The sequence below is a fragment of the Lytechinus pictus genome, chromosome 17 (assembly GCF_037042905.1).
Source record: "Lytechinus pictus isolate F3 Inbred chromosome 17, Lp3.0, whole genome shotgun sequence".
Lineage (NCBI taxonomy): Eukaryota > Metazoa > Echinodermata > Echinoidea > Temnopleuroida > Toxopneustidae > Lytechinus > Lytechinus pictus.
Window position 1 is genome coordinate 20,370,307 of NC_087261.1, and position 19,587 is coordinate 20,389,893.

At 36.6% G+C, this 19,587-nt stretch overlaps 2 protein-coding genes across 2 annotated transcripts; one reads left to right on the top strand and one right to left on the bottom strand.

Moving 5' to 3' along the window:
* Window positions 1-1,034: 1,034 nt before the first annotated feature.
* LOC129280607 (cytochrome P450 2U1-like) lies at window positions 1,035-7,815 on the top strand. Its single transcript, XM_054916611.2, has 3 exons — window positions 1,035-1,661; window positions 4,299-5,270; window positions 6,331-7,815. Exons 1-3 carry the CDS (start codon window positions 1,274-1,276, stop codon window positions 6,516-6,518), a joined length of 1,548 nt encoding a protein of 515 aa, XP_054772586.2. The 5' UTR covers window positions 1,035-1,273; the 3' UTR covers window positions 6,519-7,815.
* LOC129279973 (monocarboxylate transporter 12-like) lies at window positions 6,793-18,693 on the bottom strand. Its single transcript, XM_054916035.2, has 4 exons — window positions 18,389-18,693; window positions 11,352-11,492; window positions 8,692-9,621; window positions 6,793-7,981 (listed from the first exon to the last, which is right to left on the bottom strand). Exons 1-4 carry the CDS (start codon window positions 18,588-18,590, stop codon window positions 7,857-7,859), a joined length of 1,398 nt encoding a protein of 465 aa, XP_054772010.2. The 5' UTR covers window positions 18,591-18,693; the 3' UTR covers window positions 6,793-7,856.
* Window positions 18,694-19,587: the final 894 nt, after the last annotated feature.

A 19,587-nucleotide genomic window follows, 5' to 3' on the forward strand; every position in this document is an offset into this window, starting at 1 on the left:
CAACGTTGCTCCAACGTTATTCCAACGTATGGCAGTAATTAACAAAACATTAATTGGTTTCAAGGTGAAGTCCACCATTACAACTCTACACTCTAATCCTTATCATCATGTCTTATTCTATCCTAAAATCCTACATCCTAATCCTACGTCCTATTCCTATCATCCTACACCTATCCAATGAATCCTGTCATTGACTCCTATATACAGAGCAACTTTGATATACTTGGCAGAATACAGTTAATATAATTTTCCACACTTAACCTTGAAAATTTCACTTAGAATAATATGTTTTGATTATAAATGATATGGTAATGGAGCCACATATTTTCTGAAACTTTTCATGGTGGAAATATTGAATAAACATACATACTCTAATTATTATAGCAATATTACCTAAAATTTTGGTCATTTACTGATGTAATGAATATTCATGAGTGCATAATCATTATGTCCAGATGAGGCAGGTATGGCAGCGTTGGTCCAACGTTGGGTGACGTTGATCCAACGTTGGTCTAATGTTGGTCCAATGTTGATGGAAAGTTGATTCAACTTTAGTCCAACGTTGGCGTAAACGTTGATTCAATGTTTGTCTAATATCGGTTAAATGTTGTTGTAACGTTGATTCTTTGTTGGTCTAATTTTAAACAAATCCAATGATGCGCCATCTCCATCAAACAGTTTTAAACACTGTGCCATCATCATCTGTAACCTGTTCATGATTCTGTCAAAAAACATTACAACTATTATTACAGCTATTCATTTCTTTTCATTCTTTCTGTTACAAGTCTCTTCACATAATTAAGAGAAATCAAGAGAATTACGTGTGATATTTATTGAGGCCTTTGTAGCATTCAAACTTTTTTGACATCCTCTTTTTCTCAAACAAGACTAAAACCAAAAAAACATATGCATATGTAATAAGAATTAAGATGTATTACATTTTCTTGAGAGTTGCAATATATGTTTCTGTCTACAACTGTTTAATGACTCGGTATGCAATGCCAATTACAACGTCAGTAATCATCACAAAAACTCAGTATTCACATCGAAACTTGATGACAAAAAGAGGCATTTGTGCAAGGCAGTAAATGATGGGTCAGTGAGCGCTGCATGTAGTTACGCAACGTATAGACAGATATATATTCAGATAGATAATTAACGATCGATCTTCGACATTGTGCAAACAATATACCGGATCATCTGTACACTCGCGTTTGGACTCTGGAGATGCATGTACCATAGAGCTATAATAGCTCTATGCATGTACTAAACGATGTATGCGGCAATAGAGAAGATGTCAGCGTCTCTCATCCAAATTGGCCTCACGCCATTCATATTATCTGGTTTGATAGCATTCTTGCTATCATTCATTCTGGTTCGATCGGGAAGGACTAAGAAATACAGCAATCTACCACCCCGTGGCCCTCGAGAATGGCCGGTCCTCGGGAGCCTACCAAGTCTGGCAGGCAAAGACATGCCACATGTTATCATCGCAAACATGGCCAAGAAGTATGGACCTATCTTCAGTATGCAGATGGGATCGTTCTATGCGGTAGTGCTTAGTGATTATTCTCTTATTAGACAGGCGTTCACGAAATCTAATGATGAATTCAGTGACAGACCGAAGATCACGATGATTGAGAACATAGCAGAAGGAAAAGGTATGCTCTTTTTAGCTTTATTTATTAGTTCATTAATGCAAAAATAATTATATTTGAACGTATTAGCATTCCTCGCTTTCACCCTTAACATCTATGTACTTATAACGTCTATGTCTATAATGGTATTGTATTATTAAAGTTACGCGGATAATAAAGAAAATGACACGCGTTATTAACCCTTAACGTGCCATGAACACATATCTATGCATCCACTGGAGTGCCATGAACACATTTTCGTGCAATGGTCATACAGCTATTGTTATGCCTATTGAATTTTGAGGAGTGCATTGCATGCATGAGTGATTCCATTATTCAGTTCAGCTTATGGACAAGAGGTTTAACATTATTGTCTCCGGAGTGATTCGCTTTTTTCATAAATAAAAGAATTAAATATAGACTCTGAAAAAAAAATATGGCACGCGCTGATTACAGCGAATGGCACATTTAGAGTTAACAAATAAGAATGTGTGCACAGATCATAAAATATGTTGGCCGATGGAGTCTGCCCTTATAATGCAAGATTATGGCACGCTGATAGGGAATCAATACAAGATATATTTTACTTGATTAAATATATGTTTCTCATCCAATAAACCATTTCACTCAAAGATATTTATATTTCACTTTAAAAAATGTATTCCACTTTTCACAAAATTCATTCTACTTTATCAAAAGACATGTTTCGATTTTTTGCCAATATGTGTTTTAGTTTTGCACAAAATTATATTTCACTTCTCACAAAAATCTATGTCACTCTTCCAAAAAATATATTTCACTTTAAAACAACATACATTCACTTTTCAAGAAATATGTATTTCACTTTTCAAAAAATGTATTTCACTTTTCAAAAAAAATATATTTTACCTTTCAAAGAAAATACATTTAACTTAAAAAATGTACATATATATATATATATATATATATATATATTTTATTAAAAAAATATATATTTCACTATTCACAAATATGTATTTTTCTTTAAAGAATATATACATTTTTAAAAGTGAAATATAAATTTCTTTGAGTGAAATGGTTTAGTGGAAGATGAACATATATTTATTCAAGTGAAAAATATCTTGTATTGATTTCCTAACAACGTGCCATACACGATGATCACTGACCATAGACATGCATAGAGATCGCAAGGCCATTGCTACAAATGCCCTTTGCAACAACATACGATTTATGAGCAAATTCTGATCAAGATCATCCCTGTACCTGGGCCCCGTCTTACAAAAGAGTTACGATTGATCCAATCAACCACAACTATGGAAAGCCAACATCTAAATTATTCATGTTCAAAATATTTTCTAGATATGATGTATATTCATACATCCTATGCTACTCTTTGTTTTCAAAGGAAATTGTGCAAATTTCCTATTAAAAGAGAAAAATATGCCTGATGGATTTCCATATACTTGAGGTTGATTGGATCAATCGCAACTCTTTGAAAGAGGGAGCCCCGGGGGCTCGTAACGCAAAGCTTAGCAATGATCGTAGAAATTTTTTCTACGAATGATAACATTGACTACAATGTACAATCAGTCGTGAAAATCAATCGATACTCTTTGTAAGACGGGACCCTGGTGTGACTGGATTCTTATAATCACATCCTAATAAAAATAATTACACTTTGTGGTTAAGAATGTGCTTCCTTTTCGTACACACTTGAAATATTGGGTAACATAAATGTTGGGCAACATAATGTCCACTGTGTTGGGTAATGTATGTTGATAAAAGAATATTTATATTCTGGGCAATTATTATCCCATTGAGCAAATTTATTACCCAATTATTAGTTTTTATTACCCAATTTGGGCAGATTTTAACCATTAGTTGTGTGGACAGTATGTTGCCCAGAGTTGGTTAAAGGTTGGGCATTTCTTTTCCCAACTACTTTAAGAGTGTATACGTACCGTGAACATTTAGGCCTATTTGGTGAGGCGCCTGTTCAGGGTAGAGGTTATTTATATTCTTCTGTTGTTTTTTTTAAATAACTCGGGTAAATTACCTCATACAATATTGACAAATATTCACTTTTATCGATTTATCCTCTTAAAGACTCTACTTTAAACAATGTAAAAAATCATTGAAAATCGGGCATTCTCTCCTTGCATCAAGCCTTGACATACACCATGAATACTGGACTCATGTTCATCCCTGTTTAATGTTGCTTCAAACATGTGAACTTTGAGAAAACTGATTTTGCGGAGTTCGTATTTTCATAAGCTGTTTATTTGTGAAAACGAAGAAAGGATAAACGTGATTCTATAACTCATCACTATGTAGCCTAGCTAGTTTGCCTGTAAGGTGATGAGCATGGCATTGAATACAAAATCGTTGTATACTTTATAAGTTGACAGCATGCGTCACAGGGGCGATGCTGCAGTGGGAGGGGGGGGTGACCCCCACGCCTTCGATTTCTTCTGTGGGTAAATAGGAAACGCGGAAAACAGTTTAATGGGCCAATGACTTGTCTGTAATCCTGCGTTTCACATTTTATTCAATAAAGAAAAGAAAAATAATTGCGTAACCTTCAGGTCCCCCCCCCCCCCCGTCAAAATACCCTGGTACCGCCTGTAAAGAATAAATTAGCTATCTCTGCAGACGAGTCATTACTTTCCTATTTATTTCCAGGTTTAATCGTGTCCTACCTGAGTCAGATGCAGACCGAGCACCGTAGATTCTCACTCTCAGCTCTTCGATCTCTCGGTATGGGGAAGTTTAAAATGGAAGAGACCATCGCGGACGAAGCACGAGTTTTAGCGACAAGCTTTTCGAGGAGACGCTCGAAACCTTTCGTACCATTTCATGACATCGTCGTCAGTGTTTCGAATATAATTTGCTGGTTAAACTTTGGGAGGCGATTTGACTACGACGACGAGGCCTTCAAGGGCATCCTTGAATCTGTCTTTGAAAGCTTTGAGATCGCGGAAATGGCAGGACTCTTTAACTTTCTTCCATTCTTGAGGTTTTTCCCAGGTAGTGGGGTGAAGCGGATGTTGGAACTCCGAGCGATATTCGATAAATACATGAAACCGTTGGTGTGGAAAATAAGCGAAGAGCAAGAGAAGGGTCGAAGATCTCCTACATGCTATGTGGAAATGTACACCGAACAGATGATAGAAGCAGAGCAGGAGACTCCTGGTGACCACACGTTCAGTAAGGAAAACCTGTATAACGCAGTGGCTGATCTTTTCGTTGCTGGAACCGAAACGACTGCAACAACCTTAAAGTGGGCCTTAATGTACATGATATTGCACCGAAATGTTCAGGAAAAGGTGCATAAGGAACTAGATGATGTTGTGGGAAGAAATCGGTTACCACGTCTAATCGATAGACCAAACTTACCTTACACGGAAGCTACTTTGCTAGAGATACAAAGATTCGCTTCAATCACACCTTTAGGAGTTCCGCATGCGCCTGCGAAAGATGTTGTCCTTAATGGCTATGATATTCCTAAAGGAACTGTCATCCTACCTAACCTGTGGGCCATTCATCATGACCCAGACCTATGGAAGAATCCTGATGAGTTCAATCCAGAGAGGTTTCTTGACCCCAAAACCAAGCAGGTTATTCAGAGGGAGGAACTCATTCCGTTTTCTATCGGTAATTGCAAATAATGTGTAAATTTTTCATTCTAAAATAGAGGAGGCCGGGAGGGATTTTAGGGAGTTTTCGGAAAGCGGCGAAGAGTGAATCCTACAACGCAGCAAATGTGTTGGAAATGCGAGTCAAAACATAATCAAATCTTTGTCGAGGGTTGTTGAATCGGAACAGCAGTTTCGTCCGACGTTTCAGAGCTGACCAAAAATCGCAAATACGTCGTTTGTCCAGAGTCACGGACGAAACTGCTGTTTTGATTCACAGACTCTCTACAAAAGCCTTCGTGATATGACTTGCATTTTAATGCATTTTCTGCGTTGTATGATTCGATCATTCTGCGTCCCTGTGCCAAAAGTCCCCAGTCTTACTCCCTATTATTCCGTACTTTTAGCATTTACTACGGAGAAACTCTCTACAACTAACCAAATCCTTTGAAAATCAAATCAAGTCAAATGACAATGGAGAGCTGAGAGGCCATTGTCGAGTTGGTGGACAGGGACAGTATCGGAATCTCTTGACTTAGGACGACATATTTGCAATTGTTTGTCCGGTGCAAATTTTCTGATGATCTGCTGTCCCAGTCCACCAACATTCGTCATCAGCCTCTTTTCAGCTCTCCATTCTGATTGTAATTGCATTTTCGAAGGAATCTATGCGTTGTAGAGAGTGTCTCCGTAGTGGCTACGAAAACTCTCTATCATGAATTTTGAAGCAACAGACCAGTTCAGAGTTTGGTCATGGGCAAATTCATTCAAATGACCTTTCCTTTCTTTCATTAGGATAGGTAATATTATAATAGGCATATTATGTATGGATGCCTTGTATATAGCCCATAGACTAGGTGCCTATTCTCATTGGTCGTATTCACTAACCTTTAACATAAATTCGATATTGATTTATATATATATGTATATATATATACATATATATATATATATACATATATATATATATATATATATATATATATATATATATATATATATATATATATATATATATATATATATATATATTCTACTCTTTTTTCTACTCTATATTTTACTCTTTCTTTGATTTCCAGGACGTCGTAGATGTATGGGTGAACAATTAGCCAAGGTGGAACTATTCATCTTCTTTACTCATCTCTTGCATCGCTTTAAATTCGAAACACCAGAGGGCACCCCTCCTCTAATGAAAGCGAGGAATGGAGCTACGCTGAATCCAGAAGAATTCGAAATTTGCGCTTCTCTTATTGATGACATCATGTAGTTTTTTCACACAAGATAAAGAAAGTATATATATAACAAATGATGTACGTAAGCGCAAGCATGATGAACTGATGGTATTATGTGCGAGAAGATACTATGAATATACCCCAGCCGAGGTCCGCAGATGCGAGCGTGCTATGCCCATTTTGCGAGCATAAAGTTTATATTTCGATCCAAGTAACATTTTCAGCATGAATGAGACATATTTAGTTATAAGACCATGGGCACTCATGGTGCAAACACAGATTGACATTAATCACAAAAGTAGTATTGGTGCTATTAACTGGTTAGGAAAATAATTATGCCCTGATAATCGATTTAATTAGTATGAAATATTATCGGAATAGGTGTATTTCTTTCTTGATTCATCTTCATGAGCCTCGCAAATTTTAAATTTTCTCATTTTACCCCTATTTGATTCACCCTAATGAAATATCATAGTTGCTTAGCAATCCTCTAGTATCATAATAACCTCCATACTAGTTTGAATATCATATATTGTGCTGATTATATTTCATAAAATTTTACAATGTACAATGTTAATGATTTGCAATAAACTGGATGAATACAAATACAAAAAGAAATACATTCTCGAAATTAAAGGAGGCTGAGTGTTTTTTGTAAAGCTGTGCTCAGTGAAGGTAAGAATGTTATAAGCGTCAGGTGCTGGCTGCCCCCCACTCTCAAATTCTGAATTAACACGTGTGGTTTTTCTTTGAAAACAATTAAATAGGTGCTTCAAATAATTTGTGCTCACAGACATGAAACACGGCTAAAAATCCAAACACTTTCATTGGAATCAGTCAGTTGGTCATAGATCACACGCGTTTTATAGTAATGATGATAGTGCTTTTAAAATATTTGAAAACAAGAGTCATTTTTAGTTGTGATGTTTAGAATGAATAACGGGTATTTTCAATGAAATCCTACACTGCAAAAACTCTGGTATTGATTTAACACCAGCCCGGAATTTATATATGTCCACACCAGAGAAGTGTTAGAAGTTTCGTTTTGGTCTAACACCAGATAGGTGTTTATACAACACCAATTAGAATCAAAACAGCATCAGTTTGATTCCAAACTGGTGTTGTTTTAATACTTCTCTGATGTGGACATATATAGATTCCGGGCTGGTGTTAAATCAACACCGGAGTTTTGCAGTGTTTAAAGGAAGAACTGATGAAAATCTTTATCATATTTGTAATATTTTGCACCTTCGCCCATTTGCATATTAGTGCAATAGTCGACAGTTGAACCCTTGTTCTGTGCAAGAATTTTCAGCGATATCAATGTTTTCGAAACAGAACGCTTCGTCACTTTTGGCAGTCATTTTTTTTTTTCATTCACGAGGTTTTCGTTGAACGATCAGCTTGAAGATAATAAGGTTGATTGTTATAATGAGGAGAAGTACGCCGTACACGACAAACAATACCCTGAACGAGGATGTGACGTCATAGATATAACCTGCAAGAAAGAAAGAGTTCACAATTAAACGTCATTCATGTGCATAGTACATGTAAAATGCGTTACGGTTCAATGCCCTTAAATTGGAACGATAACAAAACGTTGGGATGCCTATATATATTTTTTTTTCATTTCATATTAATTAATATAAGTCATTATAAGCTACCATTCCCCCATAACGGGTTACCAAGCTTTCTTAATGTCCTCAAGTATTTTAATAGTTCAAGAGCAGTTAAAAAGATATTGTGTAACTACGGATAGCTATGTAAAACACCCACCAAGGTAATGTTTCCTAAAAGTATTTAAGTGTTTCCATGTGTCCACTGTTGCGAACAACAAAGATGACCTCAACATATTCTTATGAAGCATCTGCATTCCATATGCATGAATTTCCACATTTGATTTGTACCGGTTTATTTATGGGAAAAATTGAAATTTTGCACTGCGAGGCAGGATCAATTCTATATAGCACGCAGCAAATTCATTGAAAATGCAAGTCAAATCACAGTGAAAACCTTTGTCGAAAATGGACGAATGAACGTTTCGGAGCTGACGGAAAAATTGCAAATAGGCCGTTTGTCCAGAGTCACGGACGAAACTCCTGTTTCGATTCACCGACCCCCGACAAAAGCTTCATTGTAATGAATGGCACTTGTCAATGGATTCTCTACGTTCCAGAAAACGTCTGCGTAACTGTTCCCTGTTATTACCTGATAACACAGCTCCTGATAGGAAACCTATCCCAACTATAAATGAATTTGTTGCAATAGCCCGAGGCATGTTCTCTTCATTTTGAATTGATATCTTCATCATCGCGTGTGGTAAACAGTCAAATATGAAGACTGTAAATCCTTGAACGGAAGCCATTCCAGCTAGGAAGATATAGGACGAACTGACAAAGTCAAAGAAAAATGAACTTGCGCATATAACACAAGCGAAACAGAAGATAATGGTATTGTCACGTTTAAGGTGTAGGAGAATCAAATACAGGATGCGGCCGAATATACCGCTAATGCCAGCGATACTTGAGAGAAAGACGGCATTGGATTGGTCGATTCCCGCTCCTTCCGCGTGCGGCACAAGGAAGAGCATCCAACCGACCTGCACAAAACATTGTAGGACCATTGCTGGAGCTATGACGATGTATAGGGGTTCATGAAGGAAAAGGAAGGATTTCAGATGGGCCAAAAATGAATCGCATGAGCACCACGAATCGTTGCCACTCGATGACCTCGCATTTTCTTCCTCGGATTTAAATTCTTCGACTGTCTCTTGTAAGATTATTGACGCATTTCCTCTGTCGGTTTGTTCCATCTCACTTTGGTCTGATACAGGAACTGCCATCAATGAATCTCTTTCTGCATTGTCGGAATCGGAGGAAATGAAGTTGTCCCGTCTCCTTTCCCGAGGCGACCTGACGAGGGCACCACAAACCACAGCGTGGAAAGCAATGCCGCCAAGGATCAGAAACCCTCCAGCGTATCCATATGCTTCCAGAGATCTCTCTATGATGACAGGGACCAGAAAAGCGCCGCACGTTGTCCCAAAGAGGGTCAGGGTGTTTGCAAAGATGAAAGACTTGGAAAAGAAGCGGTTCATCGATACCAGTAACGGAAAAAACGTGAGGGCCATGCCCAAACCTAAGCAGAATAAAACAAACATACATATTTAAAAGTCTAATAAGACAATAAAAAAGTTCACAAACTGTTATCAATGCCAAGAAACATCATTACTTCTTTCATATGGGTCCAGTCAGAATTCATTTGACAGCTAGGCAGTTGCTGACCCTTACCGTTTTCAGTAACTCATGAATTTTTGGTCTGCACCAGGCCCGAACTAAAATAGTCCGCACCACAAGCGTTCAGTAAGTACATTTTAGAGCGGCGCTACTTTTAAGATCACCCATTCAAATATTGGGGCACATAAGGGATAGCGCAGGCTGGTCTGGTGCTGCTAATAGCAGCGTCAAAATAGCACCGGTCTGGCATTCATAGATTAAAAATTTTACGACTAAGCCCGGAGCTGATCTGGAACAGCAAAGTATTGAAAGCGATATCATACTGCTTTCAGTAACTTGCTGGTCCAGACCAGGCCTGGGCAGAGCCGTAAAATGTTGAGTTTATGAAAGGCGCGGGCTAAAATAGCCCACGCTACACTGTTAAAAAACCCTGATTTTACACACAAAAAAGATAAGATTATGCAGAAAGCAATAATAATAATAACCAATTTTTATAAAGCGCCTTTCCCATAATGGCTCAAAGCGCGTTACGGCATATTATTACCCCGGTCATTGGATTCATTTCAATCCCGCACGAAAACTGCACAATTTCCACTCCCTGGGGAGCATTCCTTGCGTTCATCGCAGCCTTATTATGGCGCTGGCAAAATCAAACATACAATATCTTTCGCATCCTATCGGGTACCTATTTAGCACCTGGGTCGAGAGTGGCAAAGTGTGGATTAACGCCTTGCCAAAGGACGCTAGACCGCGATAGGATTCGAACACACGACACTCTGTTTACAAGGCGAGAGTCAGAACCACTACACCACGGCTCTTCCACAGAATCAATAACAGAATTATTCTGTAAATTAATAAAACAGGAGTTTTTCTGCAATCTAACAGAACAGTTCAGCTTAAAAAGGGGAAAAGTGTGTTTTATTAAAGGAAATTTGTAAGGTTCCATACACCAAATACCAATTTCCTGTAATTTTACATGATATAATGTAAGATTACAGGTGTTCTCGAGACTCTGCTGCAGGAACTTCTTTTATTTTAAGGATAAATTTTCTAACAGTGTATGTCCAGGTTATTTTGGTGCTGCTTTTTTCAGCACCAGAGCAGCGACTTAAAAGTAGCGCGGATCTGCTACAGTTTCTGAACACTTGTGGTGCGGACTTGATAGCGCGGACATGGTGCTTACCAAAAAAAAAAAAAAAAAAATCATCAGTTACTGAAAACGGTATGAAATAATCAGGTGAAAAATGTTCCCGGGCCCAACCGAGGTTCTATTACGTGAGTTTCTCCTTACCAATCGTAGCGTCAAGTTGACTACAGTATAATCAAACAAATTATTTTATCACGTTTCTTCACGTCCACTTAAAAAGGATATACAGTATACATTCAACATGAAAATCAAAGGTTAATTATAGTAAATTAAACAACAATTATAAAAGAATAACTAATAGAACAAACAATAATCAAAATGCAGTGGATGTTGGGGATCAACAAAGCATTAGTTGGTTTCAATATTCAAATGCCCATAACTTTCTCATCTTTCCGATTTTTATCAAATTTCCTTTGATCTTGTTCGTTGATTTTCTGTTTCCACACGAGCCCACTTGTTCTAAGGGTTTACTTTCGGAAACATACCTGTTATAGCTAGCATCATGCCCAGTATGTAGACAGATGGAGCCCAAGGAGCGCAGATGATTGGCAATGCACTCAATAGACCACCGATCGTTGCCATTGTCGTGAGAGTCATGATCTTCATCAAGAATATAGTGATTGGGGCTGAAAATAACAAACAATATATCGATGAAAGGCATCTATTTCAGTGAAAACTTTATCACTCATGAATTTGTTGACATGGTTGAGCGTGTACCATTACTATTGTACAATTTTTCGTAATGTATATATTGTTGATTTGTAATTATAATCAATTTCTGTTTGTATTTGTTTACGCATATGATGTATATATATATATATATACTGTATATATGATGGAAAGGAAAAAAGAAAAACTTGTACTTTAACTTAATAGGTTTGCATCCGAAAAGTGCGCAGCGACATAACGGTACTGAAAGGTGTGTTCTCCAGCTTAACCATCGAGAACGAAGTCATAATCTTCAAGGTCAAGTCCACCCCAGAAAAATGTTTATTTGAATAAATAGAGAAAAATCAATCTAGCAGAACACTGAAAATTTCATCAAAATCGGATGTAAAATAAGAAAGTTATGGCATTTTAAAGTTTCGCTTATTTTTTCACAAAACAGTGATATGCACAACTCAGTGACATGCAAATGAGAGAGTCGATGATGTCACTCATTCACAATTTCTTTTGTTTTTTATTGTTTGAATTATACAATATTTCATTTTTTACAGATTTGACAATGAGGACCAACTTGACTGAACCAAATAGTATTAAACAATCCTATTTCCAGATGTTCAGGAGGAATTGATCGTTGCTTCACTTGACAACGAGGAGAAAATTAGAATATTTCATATTTCATATAATTGAATACAAAACAAATAGTGAGTGGATGATGTCATCAGTCTCCTCATTTGCATACTGACCAGGATGTGCATATAACTGTTTTTTTTTCATTAAACGAAACTTTAAAATGTCATTACTTTCTTATTTTACATCCGATTTTGATGAAATTTTCAGTGTTATGTTTGTTGGATTTTTCTCTTTTTATTCGAATCAACTTTTTGTTGGGATGGACTTGTCCTTTCATCAAGAATGGAATGATTGGGGCTGGAAAATAACAAACAGTAAGAGATGGATGACATCTCTTTTTCAGAGAGAAAAAAAACAACCACTTGTGAATAATCTGTTAAGCGGTTGAGCCGGTGAAATATCACAGTTTTGTACCCGAAAAGTGCCCAGGGTCATGTGTAACGTACCTGGAAACGTGCGTTCTAAATTTCTTGGTGGCAAATTTATCATCACTTTTAATACGAAACATCAGAACGAACAATAAAATCAAAAGTCACTCGAGCAATTAATTTCACTCTAGGTTCTATATAATGATTGAAATCTTGGACCACTTCTCTATTCATGTCTTTAAAATGGCAATGCAGGAGCGGATGTGGGTCGTGGTGGGGTATAGATGGAAAACGTCTGCAGGGGCCAAAATTCATTAAAATTCAATCAAGAGGGGTGTGTGTGTGACCGCGCATACCTGTATCAATCAGATACGATATATACGCGGTATGGCGTGTTTAGGGACATAACAGCATCGAGTGCCCGGGCTTTAATAAAGGGATACTCCGGGCTGAAAATATTTATATCTAAATAAATAAAGTAAAATTTACAGAGCAAAACGCTGACAATTTCATCAATATCCGATAATAGCGAAGTTATTGAATTTTAAAGTTTCATAAAGCTCATTACTCTGTAATAATACATTTTCATAACTTGATATCACTTATCTTTCTCATAAGTCCGTGTAAGTCTTGTTCAATTCTGGGAACATTTCATTTGGTTCTTGTTGTTACCAGAATCACCGTTATCTTTAACATTTGAATTAGAACCTTTGTTAGTTGATTCCACTTTATTGGCACTCAAATGACCTTTGAACCCTGACCCAGTGACCAGAAATTACATTCATCCATTTGCCAAAACTTCATAATCATGATAGTTTCATAATATAGGGACTTAAACTCTCAAGATTATCTTGGAAATTAAAAATCTTAACTCTGGCTAAGTTTTGAATATTAAATCATAAGTCCACAAGGTCAAAGTTGTCCTTGATAATGTGACCTGAAACTTACGTTAATTAAAACTTGATTACTCCCATGTCCAAGTTTTAGAAACAAAGTTCTTAGACTTAATAAAGTTATGACATCTCAAAATCTAACCTTTGTGAAAATTTGATGTTGGCGACGCCACTAGTTGAAAAGCTGCACCTACACATATGTCTTGTTTTTGCTTTGCGTTTTGAATTCATGTGTGTGATTCAATTTTGCGATTCTTGCTTAATAAAAATTGATCAAAAATAAGCTAGGGAGGGCTATAGAGTCAAGTCATCTATATATTCTCGCAATAACATGTTTTATTTTCAGGCAAAAAGCATTGTTAGTCACAGACGTGACCAGTGGGTCACGTGTGTGACCATTTTCGTAGCTAATTATTTATCTAATTAACAATTATCATGGATTCATATTTGGTGAGATGTAAGGCACACTAGATCTAGCTTTGGAGAAAAAATAATGCTAATACCAGAGCGTTGGTTTAGAAGGGGCACAAACTTTGCGTGTTTAGGGGTCACGTGTGTGACATCTGAAGGTAATTAATTTCCTCAGTCTGTTAATTATCTTAATACAATGAATTTACACTCATATTTTACGTTTAAATCAAGAGGAATAGTCATATCTTGACATAACATTGATCAAAGTTGGGAAACCAGCATTTACAATCCAAATGGGGTCAACTGTATGCTATTTTTGTATAATTGTCACATTTCATTATCATATCTGTTAATTTATGCAAAAGAGTATGAAAAATTGCAAAAAATCATGGGAAAAAATGCATTTCTTGAAACTTCAGACATAGCTCTACTTGAATATAGCTTAAATTTAAGAAGCTTAAACTTTATTTTTGTTAAGTATTTAATTGTACAGTGCTTCCCACAAAAAGGAAACCCGTTTTCAGAGATAGATTTCACAATTATTAACCATGTTTTTACTATGAAATTGATACTAATGGTAAGAGTGGAATCTCATCTTTAATATTGACACTAACAGCTTAGCAAATCATTTACGCATGGCAGATTACAAAATATAAATATTGAGGCCTATCAGAAACGAATTGTGCAGAAATTCATGTGTTAATCTGAATCCACTCTCATTTCAGGGATCAGTGAGAGAAACTAAACAAATAATAAAAAAGAAATACTAATGAACCAGACGAATAAGCATCGTATCACGAACCAATCATGTCTAATTTTTCTGCGCAACCTGATTTTGACATTAAAATTTCAAACCCGTCTTGCTCATATATGCGTGAATTGTTTGTCACATATTAGGTATCAAAATGTAGCGGAATGATTGAATTGCATGATTGTGTAAATGAAATATTATAATGAATTTGCCTTTGAAGAAAAAAAAGATGTGTGAATCCTGGTTTCCTTTTTTTGTATTTATAATTTTATAAAAAATCAGATTAAATCACAATATTTACAGGTTTCCTTTTTTCTGGGCCGCACTGCATAATATGTTAGTTGATTGAACCCTAGATAGTTAAACTTGCCCTCGTTTTAGATCGTTTTGTTAGGAAATAGTTTGACCGGACAGTAAACAGTAGTAATCAAACAAAGGCATATTCAAACAACGACAAATTGCCATTGTTACTTCCAATGCAATTGTGCATAAACTGGGTCATTCAAAATGATGTTACATTGTGATATCTCGATGACTTTTGAGCAGCACAGCTACCTCTCCTACTTATCATTTATCATGTTTACAAGCTGTGTGAATGTGCTTGAAGGTAAATGAACATGGTGTCAGCTGGCTAATAACAGCAGCGTCGTTCGGTGTGAGCCAGGTTTCACAAATAGAAACAACGTCCAGTTCATTTGATTTGATTTATTGTTTTCTTCTGCATCCATGGAACATTCGTATAATACATTTTCCATAACATAATAAACATAATATGTTAGCATTTTTGGCATGAATCATAAATAAAGTGTACTAAAAAAAATAAAAACAATTCCAGACAAAAATGATTAACTACCAAATTATTATATGATATTCACAATTTGCAGGAGAAGGATTGTCATCATAAGCAGATTGCTTGAAGAAAAATGACAATCCCAAACTAAACTAATTAAATTAATTAATACGTTTATAAAGCAGAATGGGCATATATTTTTAAATATGTAGTCGACAGGTTCAGTAGTTGCATTCTTCACTGATCTTGCATTTTACATGGCATATTATATGTTTTTACTTGAAAAGTCAGTTTTTATGTGAGTTCGTTTCAATTTCGTGGAAAGTTTCTCAATATTGGACTTACAATGACTATTTTCCCATGTACTTCCCCAACCGTGACTGCTGTGACCCAAGGTACACCACTTACTGAGAAAATTGTAAACCACTCGCATACAAAACGAAGGGGCCTTGCATGGGGCCATGCTCCCCCTACAACAAAAAAATAAAAAAGGCTTCAAAATCTATCACAAATTATATTTTAGTATCCAAAAGGTCGAAATTCTCTCGCTCGCAGCTTTTTAAAAATATAGCCTCGTCCATTTTGCCTGCTCACACAAAAGTATTGGTTTTGCAGTAAACATAAATATAGTAAAATTCACAAAGCAAAATGCTGAAAATTTGATCAAAATCGGATAACAAATAACAAACTTATTGAATTTTAAAGATTGCATTATTCCGGGGAAACAGTTCTAGGCATGTCTTCATGAATACTCAGTGAGCAGACTGATGATGATCATATCCCAACTTGTTCTTTCGAATCTATTATATGAAATTAGGTTTATTCAAAAATTTTCTACCAAGAACTAAAACAATTGGATTGACAACTGATTAAGTGCATTAGTTATTTTATTGCAGAAACTATAATGGAGACGCATCATTTTAATACACATGTATGAAAAAATGATTTCATGTAATAACATAAGAAAAAAGAAAGTGGGGATGTGACATCATCATCCCACCTAATGAATATTCATGATGACGTGCATATAACTGTTTTCTCAAAATATTGCTAATCTTTAAAATTAAATAACTTCGTTATTTGTCATTTTCAGCATTTTGCTCTATGGATTTTACTCTATTTATTCAAATATAAATATATTCAGCCCCGGGGTACCCCTTTAATCTATTTCAGGCCGATTCGACTGTCCAAATCTGGTCATCCTGCATTGAACGGAGCAAAGTGAAATCGGCCGATAGTTTTCAATTCCCTTACGGTCACCGCTCTTATGGAGTGGAGCCACGTAAGCTAGCTCCAGTACCTGAGTACCGATCCATGCTCCGATAGGACCCTCCTTTTTACAATAAGCCCGCTCCAAGGCCCCCGTTTTTTGTCTCGCCCGCGGCACATACCTACTACTACTACTGTTTTGGTCCGGGTCCATGCTTCAGGTTGGATTGAAATTTTTTGTTAGGCCTAGAGTATATGGCAGTGTCACCGGTTTTGAAAGAAAAATTGGGAAATGCCATCAGGGCCAGGAAGTTATTGACTTCCAATCGTACTAATTCTTACACTCGTCTATCTCAAAATTATTCAGAAGTGTCATTTCAAAGTGGGACATACAAGATTCAGAATCGCCATGCCATGTTTCTGACTGTAAAGTGGAAAAGTTTCCTACATTACGTGATGCAGTGGTGGACAGTGACCCGGAGGAAACAAAGCATTGGAGGGGCACAGCATTGTTCACAAACAATACAGTGACCCTCCAATGCTTTGTCTCCTTCGGGTCACGGTCCGCCACTGACGTGATGATAAAAAGCCTGGGCAATCGTTGAAATAGATTCAACAGGCTCATCCGTGTACGAAAAGCATATTGCACTTTATATTTTTTTCTTTGAGCGTTTACAAAGGACCAGAATCGTGTAGGATCACAATCGGACTTCAAAGCGGGGCATACAATATTCAAAATCACCATGCCATGTTTCTGTCTGTGAAGTAGAAAGGGTTCCTATACAGTATAAGTGGTGATTAAAAACAAATAATCATTATAGTCTTGTTCACCTTTTTATACTTCTCCCACATTGCCTTATTAAGTCTGGTGTATGTTTCTTTTTCGGGGAAAGATGAACGATACTTGCCGTGATCCCTGGCTTGCATCTCGGACCTTTTTTTGCGTCCCCGACCTTTTGCTTGGGCAGAGGGAACTCCATTTTAGTTCTATATGTTTGTTCTTATTCATTCAACACATTGTATACAAAATGAATCGTTCGGACTTTCTACAAGGTTGAAGCTGTTGTATCTTCTATAGCTCCATAGTAAATTGGATTTTTAAAAAGCAATGCATGGCTTCCGGGCAAAGATAATATATTGTGAATGCCTGATTGGATCCAGGCCAGTGGTTTTTTTTTCTGGTAGTGGCATGGCCCTGGCAAGCTAGGGGTGATGTGTGTATTATTCTCCATGGGCAGCATCCCCACAATTCTGGTAGGGGTTAAAAATGGAAAAAAGTAGCCAAAATGAGCTATGTTTTGTAGTGAAACCCTTTATTTTCCTTGTCAAATTTGTCGGGACCAGAATAACAACCATTCTGTAGTGAAATCCTTTTTTTTTTTGGGGGGGGGGGTCAAATTTCTGGGGACCAGAGTAACCACCATTCTGAAGTGTCCCTCCTTTTTTATTAGTTTGTCAAATTTACTTCAGCACCCCCAGTAAAAAAAGAAGCTAGGGGCGGGGATGTGTGAGCCAACGTCGGGGGCTGAACGTATATAAAATAACAATTTGATGGTAATTTTCGCGTTTTCACGAGCCAAAATGGTTCCTTAAGAATTAAGTAGACGGAAAGTAGGAATCAGTCTACCCCCCAATCAAAGGAAAGGTTAAATGATTAAAGCACCCACAAGCCTAGTTTTTTTGCTCTTTTGAGTGAATTCTTTATTATCCTTCACCAAGCCCGGTGAGCGCGTGACCACTAAAATCTGTACTCCGTAAAAAAACGAGGAAGAAATAGAATAAACATGTGAGTATATATACTCACCGGTGAAGAACATCATGGTGCTTGGGAGACCCAAAACCAAAGCAACAGTCTTGAAATCGCTGTTGTACCGGGCGACGACATCGGGGAGAAGAACTCCAAACGACTTGGTGATCCCGCCATCGATGAAGAAAAGTAAGAACTTACTGAAGAGAATGGCATATTTCCAAGGGTCGGTAGAATCTTCAGGCAGGTTTTCCGCCATTATGAACACAATAAAAGCTGTTTATTACAAAGCATCTAACGTTTTGGTCTGTTGTTAGTTGGGTTCTCAAACGGTCAGATAGGGCCTACATCAATTCGTCAGTGATTTTACGAGCTGGCTCAAACCTCGGTTGGTCTCCAAAACATGATTTCGAGATAATCGCGTCCAAAGTTTGGATTTTTTTACAGGCTCATAACTTCGCGCTTGAAAGAAACCAGAGCAATTATTTATACCAATTCAAGGCATACATTCTATTATCTTAAAATATACAACATTTGTTCGCAATTCGTATTCATTCTTTCAATAATTGAAATGAAACACATGTGTATGCATTTTAGAAGGTGCTAATTTTGACAAATACATGGGGTTTGAGCCAGTTCGTAAAATTGAATTTAAAAAATAAAAATACCGAAATATTTGCTTGCTCTCAACATATTATAAATTATATGCGATACACCATATCTAGCCCCCACAAAATTGTTGGCTCTTTACGCTTATAAATATTCCGCCATGTGAGGCCGTGCGACTAATCATCTAATGCGATGAAAATTCGAAAGCACGAATGTGACCAAACTCTGTAAGGCTAACTCGACTTAGGATTCAATTAGATGAGTAAATAATGCATGAATACACAGGTCTTCATTTTATGTTATTTCTTTATTTATTTATTTGTTTTTGTTTATTTATTTATTGTTTGTTTATCTATTTTTGTATTTTCATTTATATATCTATTATGTTATTATTGTTATGATTATCATTATTATTATTATTTTGGGGATGCATTTAGTTTCCTTGGCATTTTATTTTAGTTTTGTAATCATGGTAACATCTTAATAACTTGCGAAGTATAGGCCTACAGTATGTTACTATATACTGGGAGTTGGGATTGCACCTTTCACACACTCTCTCTTTCTTCCTGTCTCTCCCCTAACTGTTCATATACAGTGCGTATAAAAAACGGGACAGTTTTGAAAAGTGTATATTTTGATGTCAATAG